At 44.2% G+C, this 18,679-nt stretch overlaps 2 protein-coding genes across 2 annotated transcripts; one reads left to right on the forward strand and one right to left on the reverse strand.

Annotated features, from left to right (window-relative positions):
- Positions 1 to 3,998: 3,998 nt before the first annotated feature.
- LOC118086733 (vomeronasal type-2 receptor 26-like) lies at positions 3,999 to 4,910 on the reverse strand. Its single transcript, XM_060276441.1, has one exon. It carries the CDS (start codon positions 4,908 to 4,910, stop codon positions 3,999 to 4,001), a length of 912 nt encoding a protein of 303 aa, XP_060132424.1.
- A 3,873-nt stretch (positions 4,911 to 8,783) lies between these two features.
- On the forward strand, positions 8,784 to 18,037 carry LOC118087390 (gilatoxin-like). The gene is made up of 5 exons (XM_035119981.2): positions 8,784 to 8,908; positions 9,594 to 9,747; positions 13,012 to 13,259; positions 15,632 to 15,768; positions 17,263 to 18,037. The coding sequence occupies exons 1-5, from the start codon at positions 8,857 to 8,859 to the stop codon at positions 17,455 to 17,457; spliced, it is 786 nt and encodes a 261-aa protein (XP_034975872.2). The 5' UTR covers positions 8,784 to 8,856; the 3' UTR covers positions 17,458 to 18,037.
- Positions 18,038 to 18,679: the final 642 nt, after the last annotated feature.

Raw genomic sequence — 18,679 nt, forward strand, 5'->3', positions numbered from 1 at the left:
AGAACAATACCCATAGTTTACGGCACAGCCTGGTGAGCATGAAGTACATATTTAATTTTATTTCCCTCCCCAGTTCCTATAAATTCTAATTGTTATTGATACAAAATATATTTTACTTACGGTCACCAATCTAAGCAATACACATACCTATACATCATATCTATAACAATTAGAATAATTTTGGTAAATACATTTCAACACAATTTCGTTAATATATTCAGAAACTTTTATTTGAGTATTTATTGCTGTTTTATCTTTATGTAATAGTATCACTTTCATATGTTCTAATATAAACAAAGATATATCTCAAAGCAACTGTATGTTAAGCAGTATAAAAATGAAAAGGAATAAAAACTATGTTACAAAAAGAAGAAGGCAGGGGCAGGGAAGATGCATATTTTCTCTGGTTCAAAGTCACATCATCACCTAAAATAAGATTGTTACTAAAAGGCGGCAGCAGCAGTAAGAAGACAACCAATAATTTTGAAAGTTCCATTGATACAAGTCTGTGTGGGAGTTTGATCATCCATACTTTATAAGTGGCAAATGTCCCAGCTCCTCAAAACATGCAAAGGCTGTTACTTTTAGATAAGAAACAGCTATTTGTTTAAGCAACTAAGAACTCATCCACACCTCTGCTTGCCCCAGTGTTTCTCCGGAAAACCTGTTGTTTACCACGGAATTGGAGTGAACATCTCCAGATTGATATTTACTTCAATTCAGAGCTAGAAAGCAGATTTTCCAGAGGAAAGCAGCGGACAAAGGCAAAACTGCTCTGACTTACCTAGAAAGCAAGGGACAAGCGAAAAACCACTCGGGCCCATGTTTTCTAGGCATGGGACAATCAGAAGTGTAGGTGAGCCCTAACAGTACAAGCTCAGCAGCAGATTAATGGCTCAGGAGTCACAATTCAGAAGTTCAGGAGGAGGGCAAGAACTAGATGGAAGGGCCAAAGATGTCCCAACAAGTTTCCTGTCTCTCCCGCCAAGATTTCAATATCAAAATTGAAAGTGCATGGTTTGTTGGGGCACTTGGATCTGCTCCCATCTATAAAGGCAGAGCCTGACCCTAGGCAGCAACACTGCACTCTCATGTTTAGGCTCATGTTGAGTCCTTTCTGCCTCCTGTCCAACCTCCTGGCTCAGCTGATCACAGCTCTCCCCAGCCTCCATTGAAGCGCTCTACTCTGCAGGAAGATTGGTGAGGGGAGAGCCAGCATCCCTGCTCCCTCTTCTAAAATGGCTGAAGTTAATTTGGAAAGAGAGACCTACCCAGGTCCCTCCATTTACCCCTCTGTGCATTTCTTTTTCCTCCTCCTCTTCCTCTGTCAGCACCAAACCAAGCCTAATCCCAACAGTGCTGCAAGGTTCGTGATGGCAAACAAGTTTATTGATTAACAAAACACACATTCTCCCCCCCCCCAAAAAAAACTGCCTTGGCACCTGGACTCATTTATTATTATTATTATTATTATTATTATTATTATTATTATTATTATTATTAAAGATTTCTTGAATTACAAAGGTGTGTGCAGTGTCTCTCATATTTTAACATGTATCATTTTTGCAAATCAGTTTAATTTGTTAAGACACTAAGAAGAAGGAGGGAAAACGAGGTAGAGGGTGATTGGGGGTGGGAGTAGGTGACGATGTTTATGTTTTGCTTAATATATGTAGGGCTTGATGTCAGCTTTGTTTGTGTTGGTACTCCTTTATTTGCTTGTGTTCTTTTGATGGTGAGAGAGATTGGGGTTGGCCAAGGGTGTGGTTGTTTATTTGTGATTGGCTATGATGGTCTTTGTTTTCATGAGTGCGTGGGGTGGGTGGGTATTTTTGGGTCAGGTTAGCCATACTGATTTGTATGCTGGCGGTAATTTTTTGCCATTATCTTGTTGGGCTGTGTGTGTGATAAAAGGGAACCATACCAGGGTGAAGTCATCCTCTTCTATTTGTCCCCGTGCCAGTTTCAGCTTGTTGGTTAGTTTTTCTAGTAAGGCTATTTCCCATACTACTTGGTACCATTGGTCCATGCTTACTCCTGACAGGTCTCTCCAATGTCTGGTTATGACATTTCTGGTTGCTGAAAGTAGGTGGGTTATCAGGTCTTTGTGGTCTAAATGGGCATTATTATCTTGGAAGATGTTTAGTAGGGCCAATTCTGGGGTAATTTCTATTACTTGTTTGGTTATTTTACATATTTCTCGTATGGTTGTTGCCCAGAATAATTGGATTTTGGGGCATTCCCACCACATGTGGAGGTATGTACCTGCGAAAGTGCACCCTCTCCAGCATTTTGGTGAGGTTCCTGGGAGTATTAGTGTTAGCTTTCTTGGTGTTAGGTACCACCTGTAGGTGAGTTTTAGGGTGAGTTCTTTTCTTTTCATTGATATGGATTTAAAGGGGGACACCTGGACTCATTTGATTGACTTCCGAAGATAGATCCAGACACTTATTGATCTCACAATTCCACACATGGCTTAGCTATACAGGTGTGGTAAGAAATAAGGGGGCCAGACATTAATCTGAACAAAAGCAGATTTGGAGGATGGAACCTGGGTCCTTTTACATGTAAAGCATGTGCTTTGCCACTGAGCAATGTGGTCATCCAAATGCAAAGTGGGAATACTAGTGGTCAGCCTCAGGTAGGATGCTTGCATCTCCAGGGAACCTTCCCAACTGTCCAAAACCATGGGAAGCCACTACCAGTCATTGTAGACATTGATGAAAAAGATGGACCAATGGTTTGATTCAGCATAAGGCAACTTCCTCCCTTCTTCCATTAGAGGTCAGGATAGTGACTTGGTCATGAGTTTGTGTCTGAAGCTCAGACATGTTAAGTGGTATCCAACTAACATGCCCCACCAGGGCAAGGATTTACACTTCATAGAATAGAATCATAGAATCGTAGAGTTGGAAGAGACCACAAGGGCCATCCAGTCCAACCCCCTGCCAAGCAGGAAACACCATCAAAGCATTCTTGACATATGCCTGTCAAGCCTCTGCTTAAAGACCTCCAAAGAAGGAGACTCCACCACACTCCTTGGTAGCAAATTCCACTGCCGAACAGCTCTTACTGTCAGGAAGTTCTTCCTAATGTTTAGGTGGAAGCTTCTTTCTTGTAGTTTGAATCCATTGCTCCGTGTCCACTTCTCTGGAGCAGCAGAAAACAACCTTTCTCCCTCCTCTATATGACATCCTTTTATATATTTGAACATGGCTATCATATCACCCCTTAACCTTCTCTTCTCCAGGCTAAACATACCCAGCTCCCTAAGCCGTTCCTCATAAGGCATCGTTTCCAGGCCTTTGACTTGCACAATGCAACTTTCTCCAACTCCCCCACAACTAAATCTGGACTAGGGGTTCCCCAGTCCTCTGGTGCAGGGGAATGAGAGGCAGGAAAATTTCCGTTGTGCAAGGGTAAATCCTTGCATTGATAGGATGTGTTAGTTGGATATCACCCAACATGTGCTTCACCCCTTTATGTGTAATGCAAGAAAACATTAGGGCAGGCTTCACAGCTCTCCACATGAAGCACTCACTGAAGTGGGATTGTAGTGGGTAGAACGGCATCCACAACACCACACCCACACTAATGTTAATAAGGGAGAAGCTTTTGGCAGCCACCACACATAGTTTGTGCCTGAGGTGAGGGGGTTGAACCTTTCTCTATCCTGCTTCCAAGCAGAACTTGTGAGCAAGTACATCACAATGAGGATCCTGTGGAAGATCGGCCTCTTGGAAGTTCAAACCAAATCAGAAAGTTTCAGATTCCCTCACATATATCATCTGTGGAAATATTTGCTGACGATGTCCTCTTTTTGGTCTTATCTGGCTGGAGCAGAAGGCCATGCCCGTTGCCAAGGAAGACGTCACCAAGTGAAAACACCCTTGCTAATGAGATAAAAAGGAAGAGAGATCGGCTTTCCATATCTTCAGGTATCCGATTGCTGGCAATCAACCACACAACATGCAGAATTTCAGTCTCCATATTTAAAGCTACTTGACTCCAGAGTTTAATTTTTGAGTGAAATGCTCCCGGCTGTTCTGATCTGGCCGCAGCAGAATAATATAACACTTGGGGAAGAAGATGCAGCCTAGTAACCCGGCACTGGAGGCCAAAATAGAGAAGATCTCCACAGCCACCATATATTTCCCTTTGGTGCTCAGGTAGCTTGGGATGAAGGACGCCCAGACACTGCAGAAAACCAGCATACTGAAGGTGATGAACTTGGCTTCATTGAAGCTGTCAGGCAGCTTCCTGGCCAGGAAGGCAACCGTAAAGCTCACCAAAGCCAAGAGACCCATGTAAGCTAGGATGCAGTAGAAGGCAGTGACGGAGCCCTCATTGCACTCAAGGATAATGTACCCAGTCTCCGAGTGGGTATCAAAATCTGGGAATGGGGGAGAGGTTCCCAGCCAGACCACACAGATCCCAGCCTGGATGAGAGAACAGAACAGTACAAAACCATGTGCAGCTCTGGGTCTCAGCCATTTCCGCATTCTGTTCCCCGGCTTTGTGGCTTTGAAGGCCAGAACCACAGTGATGGTTTTGGCCAAGACCGTAGCAAGAGAGACTGAGAAAATGACTCCAAAGGCTGTCTGCCGGAGAAGGCAAGTCTCCATCCTTGGCCGGCCAATGAAGAGCAAGGGGCAGAGGGAGCAGAGCATTAGGGAGGAGAGGAGGATGCAGCTGAGATCTCGGTTGTTGGCTTTGACTATGGGAGAGTCCCAGTGTTTAATAAAGGTTCCTAGCAAAAATATAGCCAAGAGCGAGAAAGAAAGAGCGGAGGATGCTAAAGCAATCCCCAGGGGCTCGTCATAGGACAGGAAACTTAGGTTTTTGGGAACACACTTGTTTCTGGCTTCATTTGGATAGTAGTTCTCTTTGCATGTCTCACAGCGGTCCATATCTGGAAAACACAAATTGGATCTTACTATTGACCACATAGAACCATGCATCCATCTTATTGATCAGATGAATTGTGCTATAGCCTGGTCACTCCAGAAGCCCAGTGCTGCTAAATAGCATGTGTAACTTTACATGAATAAAAATATAAAGCTCAACTGACCTATCTACCCACATCACCACCATTCCTATGCCAGGTGAAACAGAAAAGCCTTGATCTGAGTTTTGGCTGGTCTCCAAGGGAAAAATATTATGCACTTTGATCAGCTGACGAGGAGTCACTGGTATCTTAATGTGGTTCATCATTCTATGGTAAATTTAAGTGGTTCTCTTAGCTGATCTTACTGCCAGATGCTGTATGCCTCTGAATAATAGTCACTGGGGATCACAAATGGGGAGAATGCTGTCGTACTCAGGTCCTGTTTATGGGATCCCCATAGATAGGGCATTCGGTTAACTGTGAGGACAGGGTGCTGATCTAACAGAACTCTTCTTATGTCCTCATGATTTCGATCATGCAAGTACAAATCCACATACCTCCGTCCCATCCTGTCTCTGGCCAATAGCATAGAGCACGATAGGAAAAGTCTCACAAGGCGAAGGTGATCCAAAACTGTACATACTTGGAAGGCAAAAGACCCTTTGACAAAACTGTCCATACTTATAGAAATGTACTGTTTTTAATTCCTGTTTTTCTTGCTCTTAAATAATAAGTTACTGTACTATTATAATATTAACGCATTCACCTTTGGGGAAACCAACATTTTTGCTGCTGCAATCATATTCATGTTCATTTTTATTTACAGTGCAGTATAGTTTAACAACCACCACCACAACAACAACTGTGTAGTTTAGTTTAAAATCAAAGACAAAAGATACTGTTCATTCTTAAAACACTGGAATCTGATTCGTCTGAAATAAAGAAATGGGTTAGTGACTTACTAGTGACTGTGCTGTGCACAGGTGTTTTATGCTGGGAACTGTTTTCTCCTGAGTTTGATCCAAGATTAAAAATATGAATATCAAAACAAAAAGCAGAATACCCAGAGAACACAAACATAAACTATATATGTTTGTATAGTCAAGCAATGCCTTGGCCACATTCTTACCAATTTGGTTGGAGATTTGGCCAGGTAGGCACCGGACACATTTGAAGCAGCAGCTGGGCCTTCCCTTTTCAGCCACTTTTCTAAGTCCGGGGAGGCAGCTCTCGCTGCAGATGGAGCGCAGATCCTAAAGAAGTGCAGGAGGAAATGCATTTTTTTAAAAAGTGGCTGTTTTGCAAACTATGGCATTCAATCACATATTGGCAGATTCAGGTTGTGCCCTCATTGTTGATTTGGTACACTTGCACAATGAGCCCACTTCCCCAAAAGACTGGGCACTGCGTTAAGGAAAATGGCAGGGCAATGCACAACCTCAATTTGTACAGTTCTAATTGTACAAACAGTATGTGAATTCTCCAGCATTTTAGCGTGAATTCGATCAATATAAACATCTTTATATACAATTTTCCCTAACAATGTGTTGTTGTATGTTGTTTTCACTAATATATGATTTTTTTTAAAAAAGCACACCGTAATGTATGCATTTCTATACACATTACTTGGCTGGAGAATTTTGGAGGATGGCTGTGTTTCTGTTAATGTATTGTTTTGGAAATTAGGCAGATTTGCCTTTAAATGCAAACTGAATCCAATTTCTCCCCAATTTCTAGGAGGGACAGAGCTGCGTGGTGCCTTCAGCCTCCTTGACTAACCAGCTGGCTGCCCTCAGGTGTTGCAGAAGTTGCAGGAGCTGTTACCCTGGACAACTAAAAGAGGCTCCTGGGAGGCTGGAGGAACATCGCTGGAACAATTCTTGGGTTGGAGCAACTGGCTAAAATGTTTTAAAAGCTTTTAAATGGTTCTAATTTTGGTTCATCTGTTTCATTTTTGTTGGGTTGGTTTTGGGTAAATGTTTAGCTGTGTTTGGCAGTTATTTTAATTTGGGTATAACTGTAAACTGTTGATTGTTGTTGTTGTTATCAGTGTTATTGTTGTCATTTGTTTCTATTGATTTGTTTGTTTGTTGCTTGTACAGGATATTTTGTTTTTAAAAGTTTGAAGTTTTGTTGTGCTTTTATATATGTAGTAAGCTGCCAAGACATTGCTGCTTGCAGAAAACATTACACCATTTAACAAAAAAACAAACAAACAAAAAACTTTGAATCTGCAGTAGCATAATATATTTTAGTGAAGTAAATTTGAAATACATGTATTAGGGATTTGTGTATTGGCTCTCTGACCCCACACATAAAATGATGTCTTTCAACTATATGCCACTGAATAAGACTTTATAGGTTGAAACACATATGGCATGCTTTCTGAAATATGTCTGTTGTGAACAATCTTCACCTTCTGGATTTCAAAGTTTTGAGCAACAATAACTTTGTATTTTGTTGCTGTGGTTTCCTTAGCATTTGAAAGGCATACTGAGCCAGCACAGTTAGACATTTTAGAATATATTTATGTGATATTTCACACTGTGTCTACATTGCAGTGTTGTGAAGCCACATAAAATTGTTCCTTCCATTGATCGCTAGCCATAGACTTGGTTTTTGTAAAGTTTATCCATTCTTTCACACCTTCGTGATAGAAATATATCCTAGGCACTTAGGCCTCGACTTAATTCATTCACTTGTATGTATTTATTGCTCGAGAAACCACCTCTGATCTCATCTGAGATAACATCGTAGATGGCTGCACAGAGGTTGATAAATTCAGATGATACATTCTGGTTTCCTGAAACAGTGTTAAATACTTATTGACTGTTGCAAAGGAGAAAGGCTGTGGAGCACTTCGGAATTTTTCTTCTTCACTGCTTAAAATATTCTGGGATAAAAGACCACCAATAATATGGGACCCGTCTCTAGAGTAGCTTTCCGTGTACCTTTTCTTAGGAGTACACAGGGTTTCCTCTTTCATAGCCACAGCGGTGGGGAAAAGCAGTGTGATAAGGCTCAAGGACAACATAAGGACACAGTCAGAGGAGCTGAGAGAGCAAGTTCAGTTCAATGTGGTCCAGCACCACAGCCACTCTATTCTGAGCCCTAGAGTAGGTCTACAGTGAGCAAGGTGGAAGATCTTTGGCTTGCCTTGTCTGGCATAATAAGGGCATGTTTACACCCAGATTCCTGACCCTTTCAACAACTCTCATTCTTGTTATTGCTTACCAGAGTCCCCTCTGGGTGGACCTCCTAGCTGTGATCATACTCATTGCAGAGATTCCACCTCCCTGCCCAAGGCAGATGCTCCCTGCTGCTCCCTGTGGCCTAGCTTCTTTCACAAATATGTTTATGCTGACGTGCCCCTGTACTGTGGGGAGCAGGAATGAAGCAACAGTATGGAGCACCGGTGCCCACGCAAAGTTCCCTGCAGGCTGAGGTCATCTTCAGAGGCCTTGCTCTGGCCCTGCTCCATGTTCCTCCAACACTGGAGGCTGAACTGGAGTTCACTGGAAACACTGACCTTTTGTTGGTGGTGATTTCACCACAAGGTCCCAGGGTTGGTTGCAAATACAATATTAAATCAGTTAAGATGTACTTTGTTAACTTCGTGAAATCAGTGCCCCATCTTTGAGGTTGCCATGAGACGACATCCTGTTTTGCCATTCTAGGAGGAAAGTGTTGGCTTTGCTTCTGTTCAGATTAACCCCAGGGCTTATTCTCTCCCTCTCTCTCTCTCTCTCTCTCTCTCTCTCTCTCTCTCTGCCTAGTTGACCCAGGTGTGGACTGATGAGAACGTGGCACCCGCTGGACACCTGGGCTGTGACCTTGGGGTGTAGATAAAACAAAGGAGTTGGGGCGCTGAGCCAAATAAAGTGCTTGTATCACATTTTCTTAATCGCAGAACTTGTTCTCTACTTTCTAAGGTAGACACAGACACTTCGCCACACAGATCTGCTGCTATGGAACTCTCCAAATCGCTGCACATCTTTCTGTTCCTCCTGCTGTCTTTTGGTAAGAGAACTGGTGGCAATGTGATGTGGACCTCGGAAGGGTGGTGGTGGTCTAGATGCATCATAGAAACACAGGACCATTAGTCCATCTAGGTTGGTATTGCCTATGCCAGCGTTCTCCAAATTTGTGTCTTTATTGGGCTGCCTTTCCAGGTGAGGCCCACTGCAACAAGGTCCTGTCCACAGAGAGGCTTTGTATTTGTGGTCAACCACAGGTGGAAGATATCACTCATTATATGGTAGCCTGCCCCTTATATAGAGACCTAAGAGATTGCTTTCTGAAAACCTTTGTTCACACATGCAAACAGGTACACCCTGGCATAAATGGTCTGGTTTCTTTTGAATGACAATAATAGCTTTCTAACACAATGCTCTCTGTCCACTGGCTGCAAAATAAATAAATCAGGAGAGAGGAGTTAGATAAAATCTCTATATATTGTTGCAATGATTCGGAGGTTTAATTTGAAAACATGCTGGATTTAAGTTTGTTGATGTCTCCGGTAACCTCTCTATCACATCATGGATGTTGGCTCATATTGTGGATGTATGTATCTGTATGGTTTTATTGGTACTGTTGCTGTGGGTTTGTCCTGGCTTATGGCTAGAACAACCTATATTGATTGATGGGTATTCTAATGAAGAATGTTGGTCACCATCCCAGTGAGCTTTCTTGGTCTGTGTTGCAGTGTCAGCGCACCGTAACCGGATCATTGGAGGCGAGGAGTGCCCTGACAATAATCATTCTTGGCTCACTCTGCTCTATGACTCTGACCAGCTTCTGTGCTCTGGAATGTTGATCAACCCCGACTGGGTGCTCACGGCTGCTCACTGCTACATACGGTGAGGAAAATGTATGGTAAAAATCCAATGTCAGGTCTCTGGCTATGCTTCAAGGTGCTTCTTAGGATCTTTAGTGATCAAGCTGTGTGTGTTTTTGTTTAAATAAACATTTTTATACAATTATACATAATTATACAAATTATGCAAATATCAATTAAACAATTAACCCAAATCTTCTGCAAAATTATACAAATTTAAATTTGACTTCCCATGCCTAGTCCTCTTATAGTCACTGCATTTCTAATCAATATAGTCCAGATCTTATCAATAATCTATTAAAATCCTTCTATCTGCTTTCAAGCCACTAAGTTATTCGAGCAAGCAAGTTTGACCAAACCGTATATGTTTCTGTGTGAAATTATGCCTGTGATTCCTCTGTATATTGGCACTGTCTCTTCGCATGCTGGTATCTTGCCAAGTCCGTCCAGAAATCCAGAAATCCTTCTCATTGCCAGCAGCCGCCATCTTCAAGCAGTCCCAATAAATCAAATCTTTAAGCCTCTGTGATGATTTCTCCAAATCGCTACTCAATATAGCCTTTTCAGGGAGATTTTGCCAGGTCAGAACTATAAACACACATCTAATGTCTTATTTATGGCTCTCTCCCCTTTGACTAATATCGTAGCCAGCTTTATCTCCAATATGGCGGAATCTAAATTGTAACTGCGTCATATCTCAGAAGTTTCTTGACAAGTTTCCAGCTGCTATTGAGATTGCTTCTCTTTGATGTCCATGTTTTAGGGAATCTTTAACCACATTCCAGGCAAATCCAATAACACATACTTTGATTATTTATGTTTTCAATTCACACAGTTTATATATTTAAGAAACCATATTAATTCAATAAATTTCCAACTTTCCGATCTCACTTGCTTTGTAAATGTTGTTTATGGCTCTTCAGGAGGCAGTTTTGTTAAGTAAATTGTAAAGCACAGTAAAGCAGAGTTATAAAGTTCTTGCTCCCCCCTTCCGCTCTATCACATACCATTTCTTGCTCTTGTGTACATTCCTCTGTTATCTTTTCTTTTCTCAGTGGCTGAGCTTGGCAGAATAAATCTTCTTTCCTTGCCTGAAGCATGTCCATGACTTATATCCAATCTTTCTCTTAAATCATGGAGCCTGTTTTCGCTCGTAGAATCAGCGTCCAGGAGATCCAGACTCCCACAGGGGCTTTCCATCTAGTGCCCCCAGCCCCTCCTTCCTTCCGGAGTCAAAGCTGGTGGTGGGCATCTGCGGATGAGACTGCGTCTTTCCGTACCCCCCGGGAAGACTTCAGGAGGCTGCGTATTCCAATTTACAGCCTCGTAAATTACCCTGTGGGAACTGGAGAGATGGTATTTTCAGCCATCTTCTACAGTGCTCCAAGCAGAAGTGTGCATTTTGAAGGGATCTCATAAGGGCAGAGCTTTGCATAGCACCATTATCAGGTTTCAGAGAATCCGATCCCCCTCCCTCATGGCTGGCAGCAAGAAATGGGAAAACAATAAGTTCTTACCAAAGGTAATTTATTCAGTATTCACAGAGAGAGATGCATGATGCCGCCTCTTGGATAATGGCGTTGCTCCTAGTAAAGTCCCACCCCCTCCATCTCTCCTATTATACATCATGCCTAGCCAGCTGATCTGAGCTTTCTGCCTCTGAGCTTTCTGTTCTACTTTCAGTGCAAGCCAGGACCTGGGGCGGCGGGGGGGGGGGGCGGTCTGGCATGCTTTCCAAAGACACTGAGTCTGTCAGTTTTCTCTCCTCTAGTGCTTCTTCTTCCTCCTCCTCCTCCTCCTCCTCCTGCTCTCCCAGTATTTCCCATTTCCCAGCTTCTCCCCACTGAAGCCTCCGAACCATTATGACCTTCTGCAGACCACTGTTTTAAATCCACACTGTGTCCCTCTTCTCTGGGAAGTGCAGGAAGAAGGGGGGTGGTCTCCACCATTCCTCTTCAGTCCAGTTCCTGACAACCATAACAATTCACCATGTGCATTATGGTCACATCTTACGGGCATTCAGCTTGTGCAGTTTCAACCATACATGGCTGAAGGCGGGTCGGTGAGAGAGCTTAAAAGTTATTTTTGCGCTAGGCCAGCTTGCAGTTATCCAGCATGGGAAGAGCTCTGAAGCTCTGTCTCTGCCTTGCTGACGGGTAAGGCATGCTCCGCATGCTGGTCCTGGAGGGCTCTTGCAAGATCTTGCAGTGCTGTGCAAGCTCCCACAGATCTCACACTAGCCTCCCGTGAGACAGAACTAGAATTTGTTTACTTTGTTTACTCTATCTATCACCGATCTATCTGTATGTCTATCTATCTATCTATCTATCTATCTATCTATCTATCTATCTTTCTACAGTGGAACCTCGGTTTATGAACACCTCGGTTTACGAACGCCGCGGACCCACCTGGAACGGATTAATTCACTTTCCATTACTTTCAATGGGAAAGTTCGCTTCAGTTTATGAACGCTTCAGTTTATGAACAGACTTCTGGATCCAATTACACCCATGCTTCGGGTTAAGTACGCTTCAGGTTGAGTACTCCGCGGACCGTCTGGAACAGATTAATGCACTTTCCATTACTTTCAATGGGAAAGTTCGTTTCAGTTTATGAACGCTTCAGTTAATGAACAGACTTCCGGAACCAATTGTGTTCATAAACCGAGATACCACTGTATCTATCATCTATTTTCTTATTGACTGTACAAAATCAACACAGAAAGTATACAGACAAATGATTAGCTACGGGCAGAACAATTCTGAATATTCAGTATATAAATCCATTCCATAACTCGTTTATTTATTTGTTGTTCACTTAGAAAATATTTAAGTCCTACTGTTTTACCCCACATTCAAAGAAACATGTGTGAGTGGTGCAGACAGATCTGATTAAAAAAAGAAGAAGAATTAGTTGGCTCTGACTGCCATGGACTCTGGCTTCACCTGGTGGTGGCCTCCCTGAGTTCCGCCCTACCAGTCTCAATGGGCATCAGCCACCACTGCCCAGTGCCACTCTTTAGGTGTAGGGACAGCATCATTGCTCAGAAACACCCATGCACAAGAGGGAGATAGTGATAGGCTAGAAGCACACAAAACCCTAGAGAGGTAGAGAACTAGGGTAGCCGTGTGCCCTGCTTTACAGTGGGCAGCCCTCTATTTGAAGATCTCACCAGCTTCAGGCCAGTGACCATGACAGATATCGACTCCAAACAACAGTGAGACCGACCTGTCCATTCAGGCCTTGTTTTGAGAAACTCCTGTGGTCTTTGCTTTTTTTCTTCTAGCGGAAACATCCAGGTAAGGCTCGGAGCACACAACAAAGATGACTATGAGCAGTTAAGAGTCAGCACGTTGAAGAAATGCCCTGGTGTCGAGAATTGCTTGTGCTTTACCGACGACATCATGCTGATCAAACTGAACAGCTCTGCTGACATGACTGAGCGTGTGTCTATCATTGACTTGCCCTCCAGCTGCTCCCCGGTGGGAACAGATTGCACTGTGATGGGCTGGGGCACAACCACCACTCCTGAAGGTAAGTGCTGTTGGCAGAGTAGCAACATTGCAGTTAGGAAGCTGACTCTTTTTGAAATTAGAAGAATGTCCAAACACTTGTTAAAATATTCAAAAGGTTTTACTTGCTGAATATATAGCTAAAGAAGAATATATGCAAAGTATTTGCATTCACATGCTTATCCAAGCATGGGCTTATTTTTTCTTAGCTGAAGATTGCAGCTTCTTCCTTAAACGTTCAAGCAAGCTATGTATTTTCTTTTTTGGTTTTTGCACTCAGCCTTCTGCACGTTGCCCAGGTAGGCCATAAAGTTCCTTCTGAGAAGTTTCCACTTTCTTCTTCCAGCAGACTTCTTCTGACTGCTTCTTTGGAGAACATCAACTGCTGTGCTTCTTTCGGTCACATGTATTCACACAGAAACATTAGCACTCCTCTCCTCTGTTCTAACACTGTCTTTTCAGCATTCATGGGGATGCAGCCATGACAATCAAGTCCACTCACACACAAAAACAAAATGGAGAATGCAATAAGATACTTTCCCAGAGTTAACCAATCTCATGAAAGTTACTGGGGAACGTTCCGGAATCAAACACACAGTCATGCACTTAAGCATTCACAATTCCAGTAAATTAAATCACTGTTCTTAACATACCTGCCAAGTTGCTGTCAGAGAAATAAGGGACCGGGCGGAAGTAGCAGACCGGAAGTAGCGCTGCCGCCATTTTGGAACTGGGCGGAGCATGCTCAGAAGTGACTTTTGATGCTGCTTTGCCCAGTTCCTAAATGGCCACCACGCCAGAAGTCACACTGCAGCCATTTTGGAACTGGGCAGAGCAGCATCAAAAGTCACTTCTGAGCATGCTCTGCCCAGTTCCAAAATGGCCGCCGCGCCAGAATAAACCGGGGGGAAACGAAAAAATCCGTTTTTTCAGCTAGGAACAGCTGGAAAAACAGGGATTTCCCGGGGAATACGGGAGACTTGGCAGCTATGGTTCTTAACAAGAGCCACAGTGTATACCTGCTCTCTGCAAAATCCAGCTTTGGCCTGAATCTGGACCAGGCTTATGGTCCATCAAGTGCCACAAGTGAACAACTTGGATCAATACCTCACAGGTGGGCTAAGAAGCCTCGCCCACTGACCTACCTTTCACAGGCAGGGAAGGAAACATGTCCCCACCATGGAGGAAGAGGGGGGTGGGGGGAGTGCACAGTCCCTGGCACCACGATCCTGGTGGGGTGCCATTGCAGCTTCCTCCTCCCGTGCTGGGCGCCACACCCGCATAGGCGGCACGTCACACCCCCGGGACGCATGCCAACCACATCCCCTCTCCGCCCCTGGTGCTGGAGCATGAAGCTCCGCCACTGTCTGTGAGCTGGTTTTGGGGGGTCAATTTCTCTTGCAGAACCAATTTCTGATATAAGCTGCCCATGTTTGTTATATTCCACTTTTCTCCAAAACCGGTTGACCAATTGCGTTGAAATTTGGACAGAACGTCATATGCAAATAGGCGAGTGTTTGTATAAGATTATACAAACAGGAACATGAGAGGTTTCAAAACTTTGCCCTCTAGCGGCGATTCCACTGGTACTGCAGCTTGAAAAGCTTCCCTCTCCAAAACAGCTCAGCTCGGGTTTGCAGGGAAGAACGAAACAGCAGACTGGGCTGAATGGAGGTGGGGGCTCGTCTGGGTTGGGGGTGGGGACAGGACGGGTTCGGGACGGGTCATGGGTCGGGACGGGACGGGGTGAGTCACAGGGATGAGCCACAGCAACGCGTGTCTGGGTACAGCTAATATATATGTGTGTGTGTGTGTGTGCGTGTGCGAGCGTGTGCGAGCGTGCAGACATCAGGACTACACAGTCCCTTTCTCTGGCCCTGCCATTTTTGGCTTAATTAAAAAAACAAAATTCTTTGGAGGTGTGCAGATGCTCATGCCTCTTCTGGAGCATACATGCTGCTATGATCAGCACCTCCACACCATACATTCAAAGTGCATGGGTTCCCCCAAGAATCCTGGAAACTGTAGTTTTACCACTCACAGTGGTGTAGTTCCCAGCATCCAAACAAACTTCCTGGATTTGAGCAGCAAGGTCAGGCATTTGTCAAGGCATCAAAACTGGCAAAGGAACGGCTTCTTCAACAAGACGCTATCCTCACTTTACACAGAGCACCTGAGAAGGTTGATGGCAGCCTGAAAGGATTCTTGGTTTGGATTCTTTGTCCTTGCCATTTAAGTGGGCCCACTGAGCTCGTATGCCCCCAAGTCTCCAAAATCCTCGAGGTAGCACTGCGCATAGCCAGATTTGTAAAAACGCAACTATCCTTGTCCCCTGCAAATGTGATCTCTCACAAGCATCTAACTAGACCTTCCTGGCTTCCATTTTGTTTTCAGAGACGTATCCCAACGTCCCTTATTGTGTTAACATTACGATATTCGACAACCGTGTGTGTCAGGCTGCTTACCCATGGGAAGTGAACGACAACATGTTTTGTGCAGGATACTTTGATGGAGGCAAAGATTCATGCCGGGTAAGGATATGCCAATTGTGGGCAGGATTGCTAAGTAAGGATCAGATCTGGTCGATGGGGTGGGAATGGGGGAGCCTGAGGCTTAAAATCTGTTTCCTCACCCTCAATGTGCATTTCTGTGCTTGCGTTCTCCATGTATGGTATTATTACATGGAGATGTTGCTTCTCATGCTATGGAACCAGTCTTCCTTAGGGTGAACCTCATGGCCACGTTGAGTGTGGCCATAGGCAGTGCCGTTTTTCTAGAAAAAGAGGTCCAAGAACTCATGAACACCTCCTTTTTTCTCTTAGAATGGCAATGGCACCCACCTGAGAGGTGCTGGAACTGAGTTCCTGTGAGTTCCCCCTGAATAAAAGCCCTGGCCATAAGGTCCTTTTGTCACACACATCTGTGGAGTTGTCTGGAAGCCTTTTAGCAGGAGAAACAAGTGGGAATGTGAATGGGCAATACAGTCATACCTCGGTTTAAGTACGCCTCAGTTTGAGTATTTTCAGTTTAAGTACTCCACGGACCTGTCTGGAACGGATTAATCCACTTTCCATTACTTTCAATGGGAAAGTCCGCTTCAGGTTAAGTACACTTCAGGTTAAGTATGGACTTCCAGAACCAATTACACTCATACCTCGGGTTAAGTACACTTCAGGTTGAGTACTCCGCGGACCCATCTGGAACAGATTAATCCACTTTCCATTACTTTCAGTGAGAAAGTTCGCTTCAGGTTAAGTACGCTTCAGGTTAAGTACAGACTTCCAGAAGCAATTTTGTTTGTAAACCGAGGTACCACTGTAGAGCAAACTGGGTGGAGCTGGTTTACGGAGGGTACAACTAGCAATGGCACTATGGTTGCATCCAGACTGCCACTTTTTTTGGCATGAGATTCAATCACATACCAACAAATTCAGGCCGCCGTACAATTAAAGCTGTTTTGGCACTCTTGCAAAACACAGCTGCTTTCCCAGAAGACCGGACTTTTTGCAATAAGGAAAGTGAAAGGAAAATACACTGGAAAGTGCATGATGATCCTTGTTTGGCGCAACAAAAAATCAAGATGGGTGCTCAGTAAGTAGGCCATCTAAAAGTGAGCTTTGTCTCTGAAGACCAGTTGCTCGGGAACATGCGTAGGAGAGGGCTAATGCATCCTTGCCCTACCTGTGGACTTCCCAGAAGCACCTGGTTTTCCACTGTGCAGGGCTGGCACAGGACATTTTGCCACCTGAGGTGAACCACAAAATGGCGCCTCCCTCCCTGCCAGGGAAGAAGGGGTGAGTGAAGCTCTACATCAGGAACCAGAGGTGGGGGGAATAAAGATCTACATCAAGATCTGCTGCGCCTGTGGATCCTGCTGCCTGAGGTAGTTGCTTCACCTTGCCTTGTGGATGGGCTGGCCCTGCCACTGTGGGAAACGGGATGATGGGCTAGACAGGCCTTTGAACTGATCCTGCAGTGCTCTTCTTACATTTCTTGTGATAGTTCATCATTTGTTCTCTCAACAGGGCGATTCTGGGGGACCCCTTCTCTGTGTTGGCGGAGGCCTCCAAGGCGTGGTCTCTTTGGGGGGCTTCCCTTGCGCTCAGCCTGGTGACCCTGGCATCTACATCAAGATCTGCAAATTTCTTGACTGGATCCGTACTACTATAGAGGAGAATACATTTAAGTCTGGTGCCTGTGAGGATGGAATATACCAGTAGAAACCTCTTAAGCAGGCATCCCCAAACTTCAGCCCTCCAGATGTTTTGGACTACAATTCCCATCATCCTTGACCACTGGTCCTCTTAGCTAGGGATCATGGGAGTTGTAGGCCAAAACATCTGGAGGGCCGCAGTTTGGGAATGCCTGCTCTTAAGCAACATGAGGGGGAATAACTTAGTTGCAACTGCCTTCTTTCCGCCATGTCTTAAGTCTGCAGACCTAGGCATATTTTATCCTGGGAGTAAGACTCATCGAACACGGTGGTACTTACTTTGAAGTAAACATGGAGAGGATGGTGCTGTGCAACACCATGCCCCACCTTGAAATCCTGATCTGGTACACATTTACTTAACAGTAAGTCACACTAAACCGAATGACACCTGTTCCCAGGAGAATGAGCATAGCTTGGTGGTCCTATTGCTGTGATGCATGAATTATTACCTCCCTCAATGCTAAAATATTGAATCTTCTGATTACATAGCAACCATAGTTTCCATGCAATCTTCTTGCTCTGAAAGCTAACACCTGAAAAATAAAGTAATCAGCAGAATTTAAGTGTCTGTCTCGTTTTCTGATCCAGTGCGGTTGACAGACAGCCCTGACAAGGAGATGTAAAATAGCGCCTTCCCCATGAGGCTTAATCCCCATGAGGCTTAATCTTATCCTCAAGAGCAGAAACTTGATAAGGAAGAATGTCTGATTAGTCATCTTTGATGTATCAGAACAAAGAACCAGCATGAACCAATTAATTGTTCTTAAGCCTTGAAGAGCTAGTTGTCATGAAGGGAGGACTAAACTCACGGTACCCAATGTGGTGCCCTCCAGACATTTTTGACTACAACTCCCATCATCCCAGACCATTCACTATACTAGCTGGAGCTGATAGGGATTGTAGTCCAAAACTTTTCTAAGACACCATGCTAGCTCTCACTGACTTAACTCATACATAGCTCCATTCCGTGCATGTACTGTATACTTAGAAGTAAGTGCCACTTTGTTCAGTGGAACTTACCCTCCTACTTTTGCACGGGGCTGTAGGCTTAGTCTGTCACTAGGCAGTTGCCTCAGGCAGCTGATTGTTGTGAAAGAGCAGCCCATTGTTATTTAAGCTACAGTGTTATTATTATTATTGTACATTACCTGACAGGGAAGGAGAGAGGCACACATGCGATTTTCCGCCTTCAGTGCTAAAATATCCAGACAAGCGTTGGGCAATATGCA

The sequence above is a fragment of the Zootoca vivipara genome, chromosome 6, assembly GCF_963506605.1.
Source record: "Zootoca vivipara chromosome 6, rZooViv1.1, whole genome shotgun sequence".
In the NCBI taxonomy this organism is placed as follows: domain Eukaryota; kingdom Metazoa; phylum Chordata; class Lepidosauria; order Squamata; family Lacertidae; genus Zootoca; species Zootoca vivipara.

What these genes read in the sequence shown, in the direction of transcription:
- LOC118086733 (XM_060276441.1), bottom strand. Translation starts at nt 4,910, where the DNA reads ATGGACCGCTGTGAGACATGCAAAGAGAACTACTATCCAAATGAAGCC.
- LOC118087390 (XM_035119981.2), top strand. Translation starts at nt 8,857, where the DNA reads ATGGAACTCTCCAAATCGCTGCACATCTTTCTGTTCCTCCTGCTGTCT. An exon ending in GTTCCTCCTGCTGTCTTTTG is followed by an intron (nt 8,909 to 9,593) that starts GTAAGAGAACTG and finishes TCTGTGTTGCAG; the next exon opens with TGTCAGCGCACCGTAACCGG. An exon ending in GCTGCTCACTGCTACATACG is followed by an intron (nt 9,748 to 13,011) that starts GTGAGGAAAATG and finishes TTTTTCTTCTAG; the next exon opens with CGGAAACATCCAGGTAAGGC.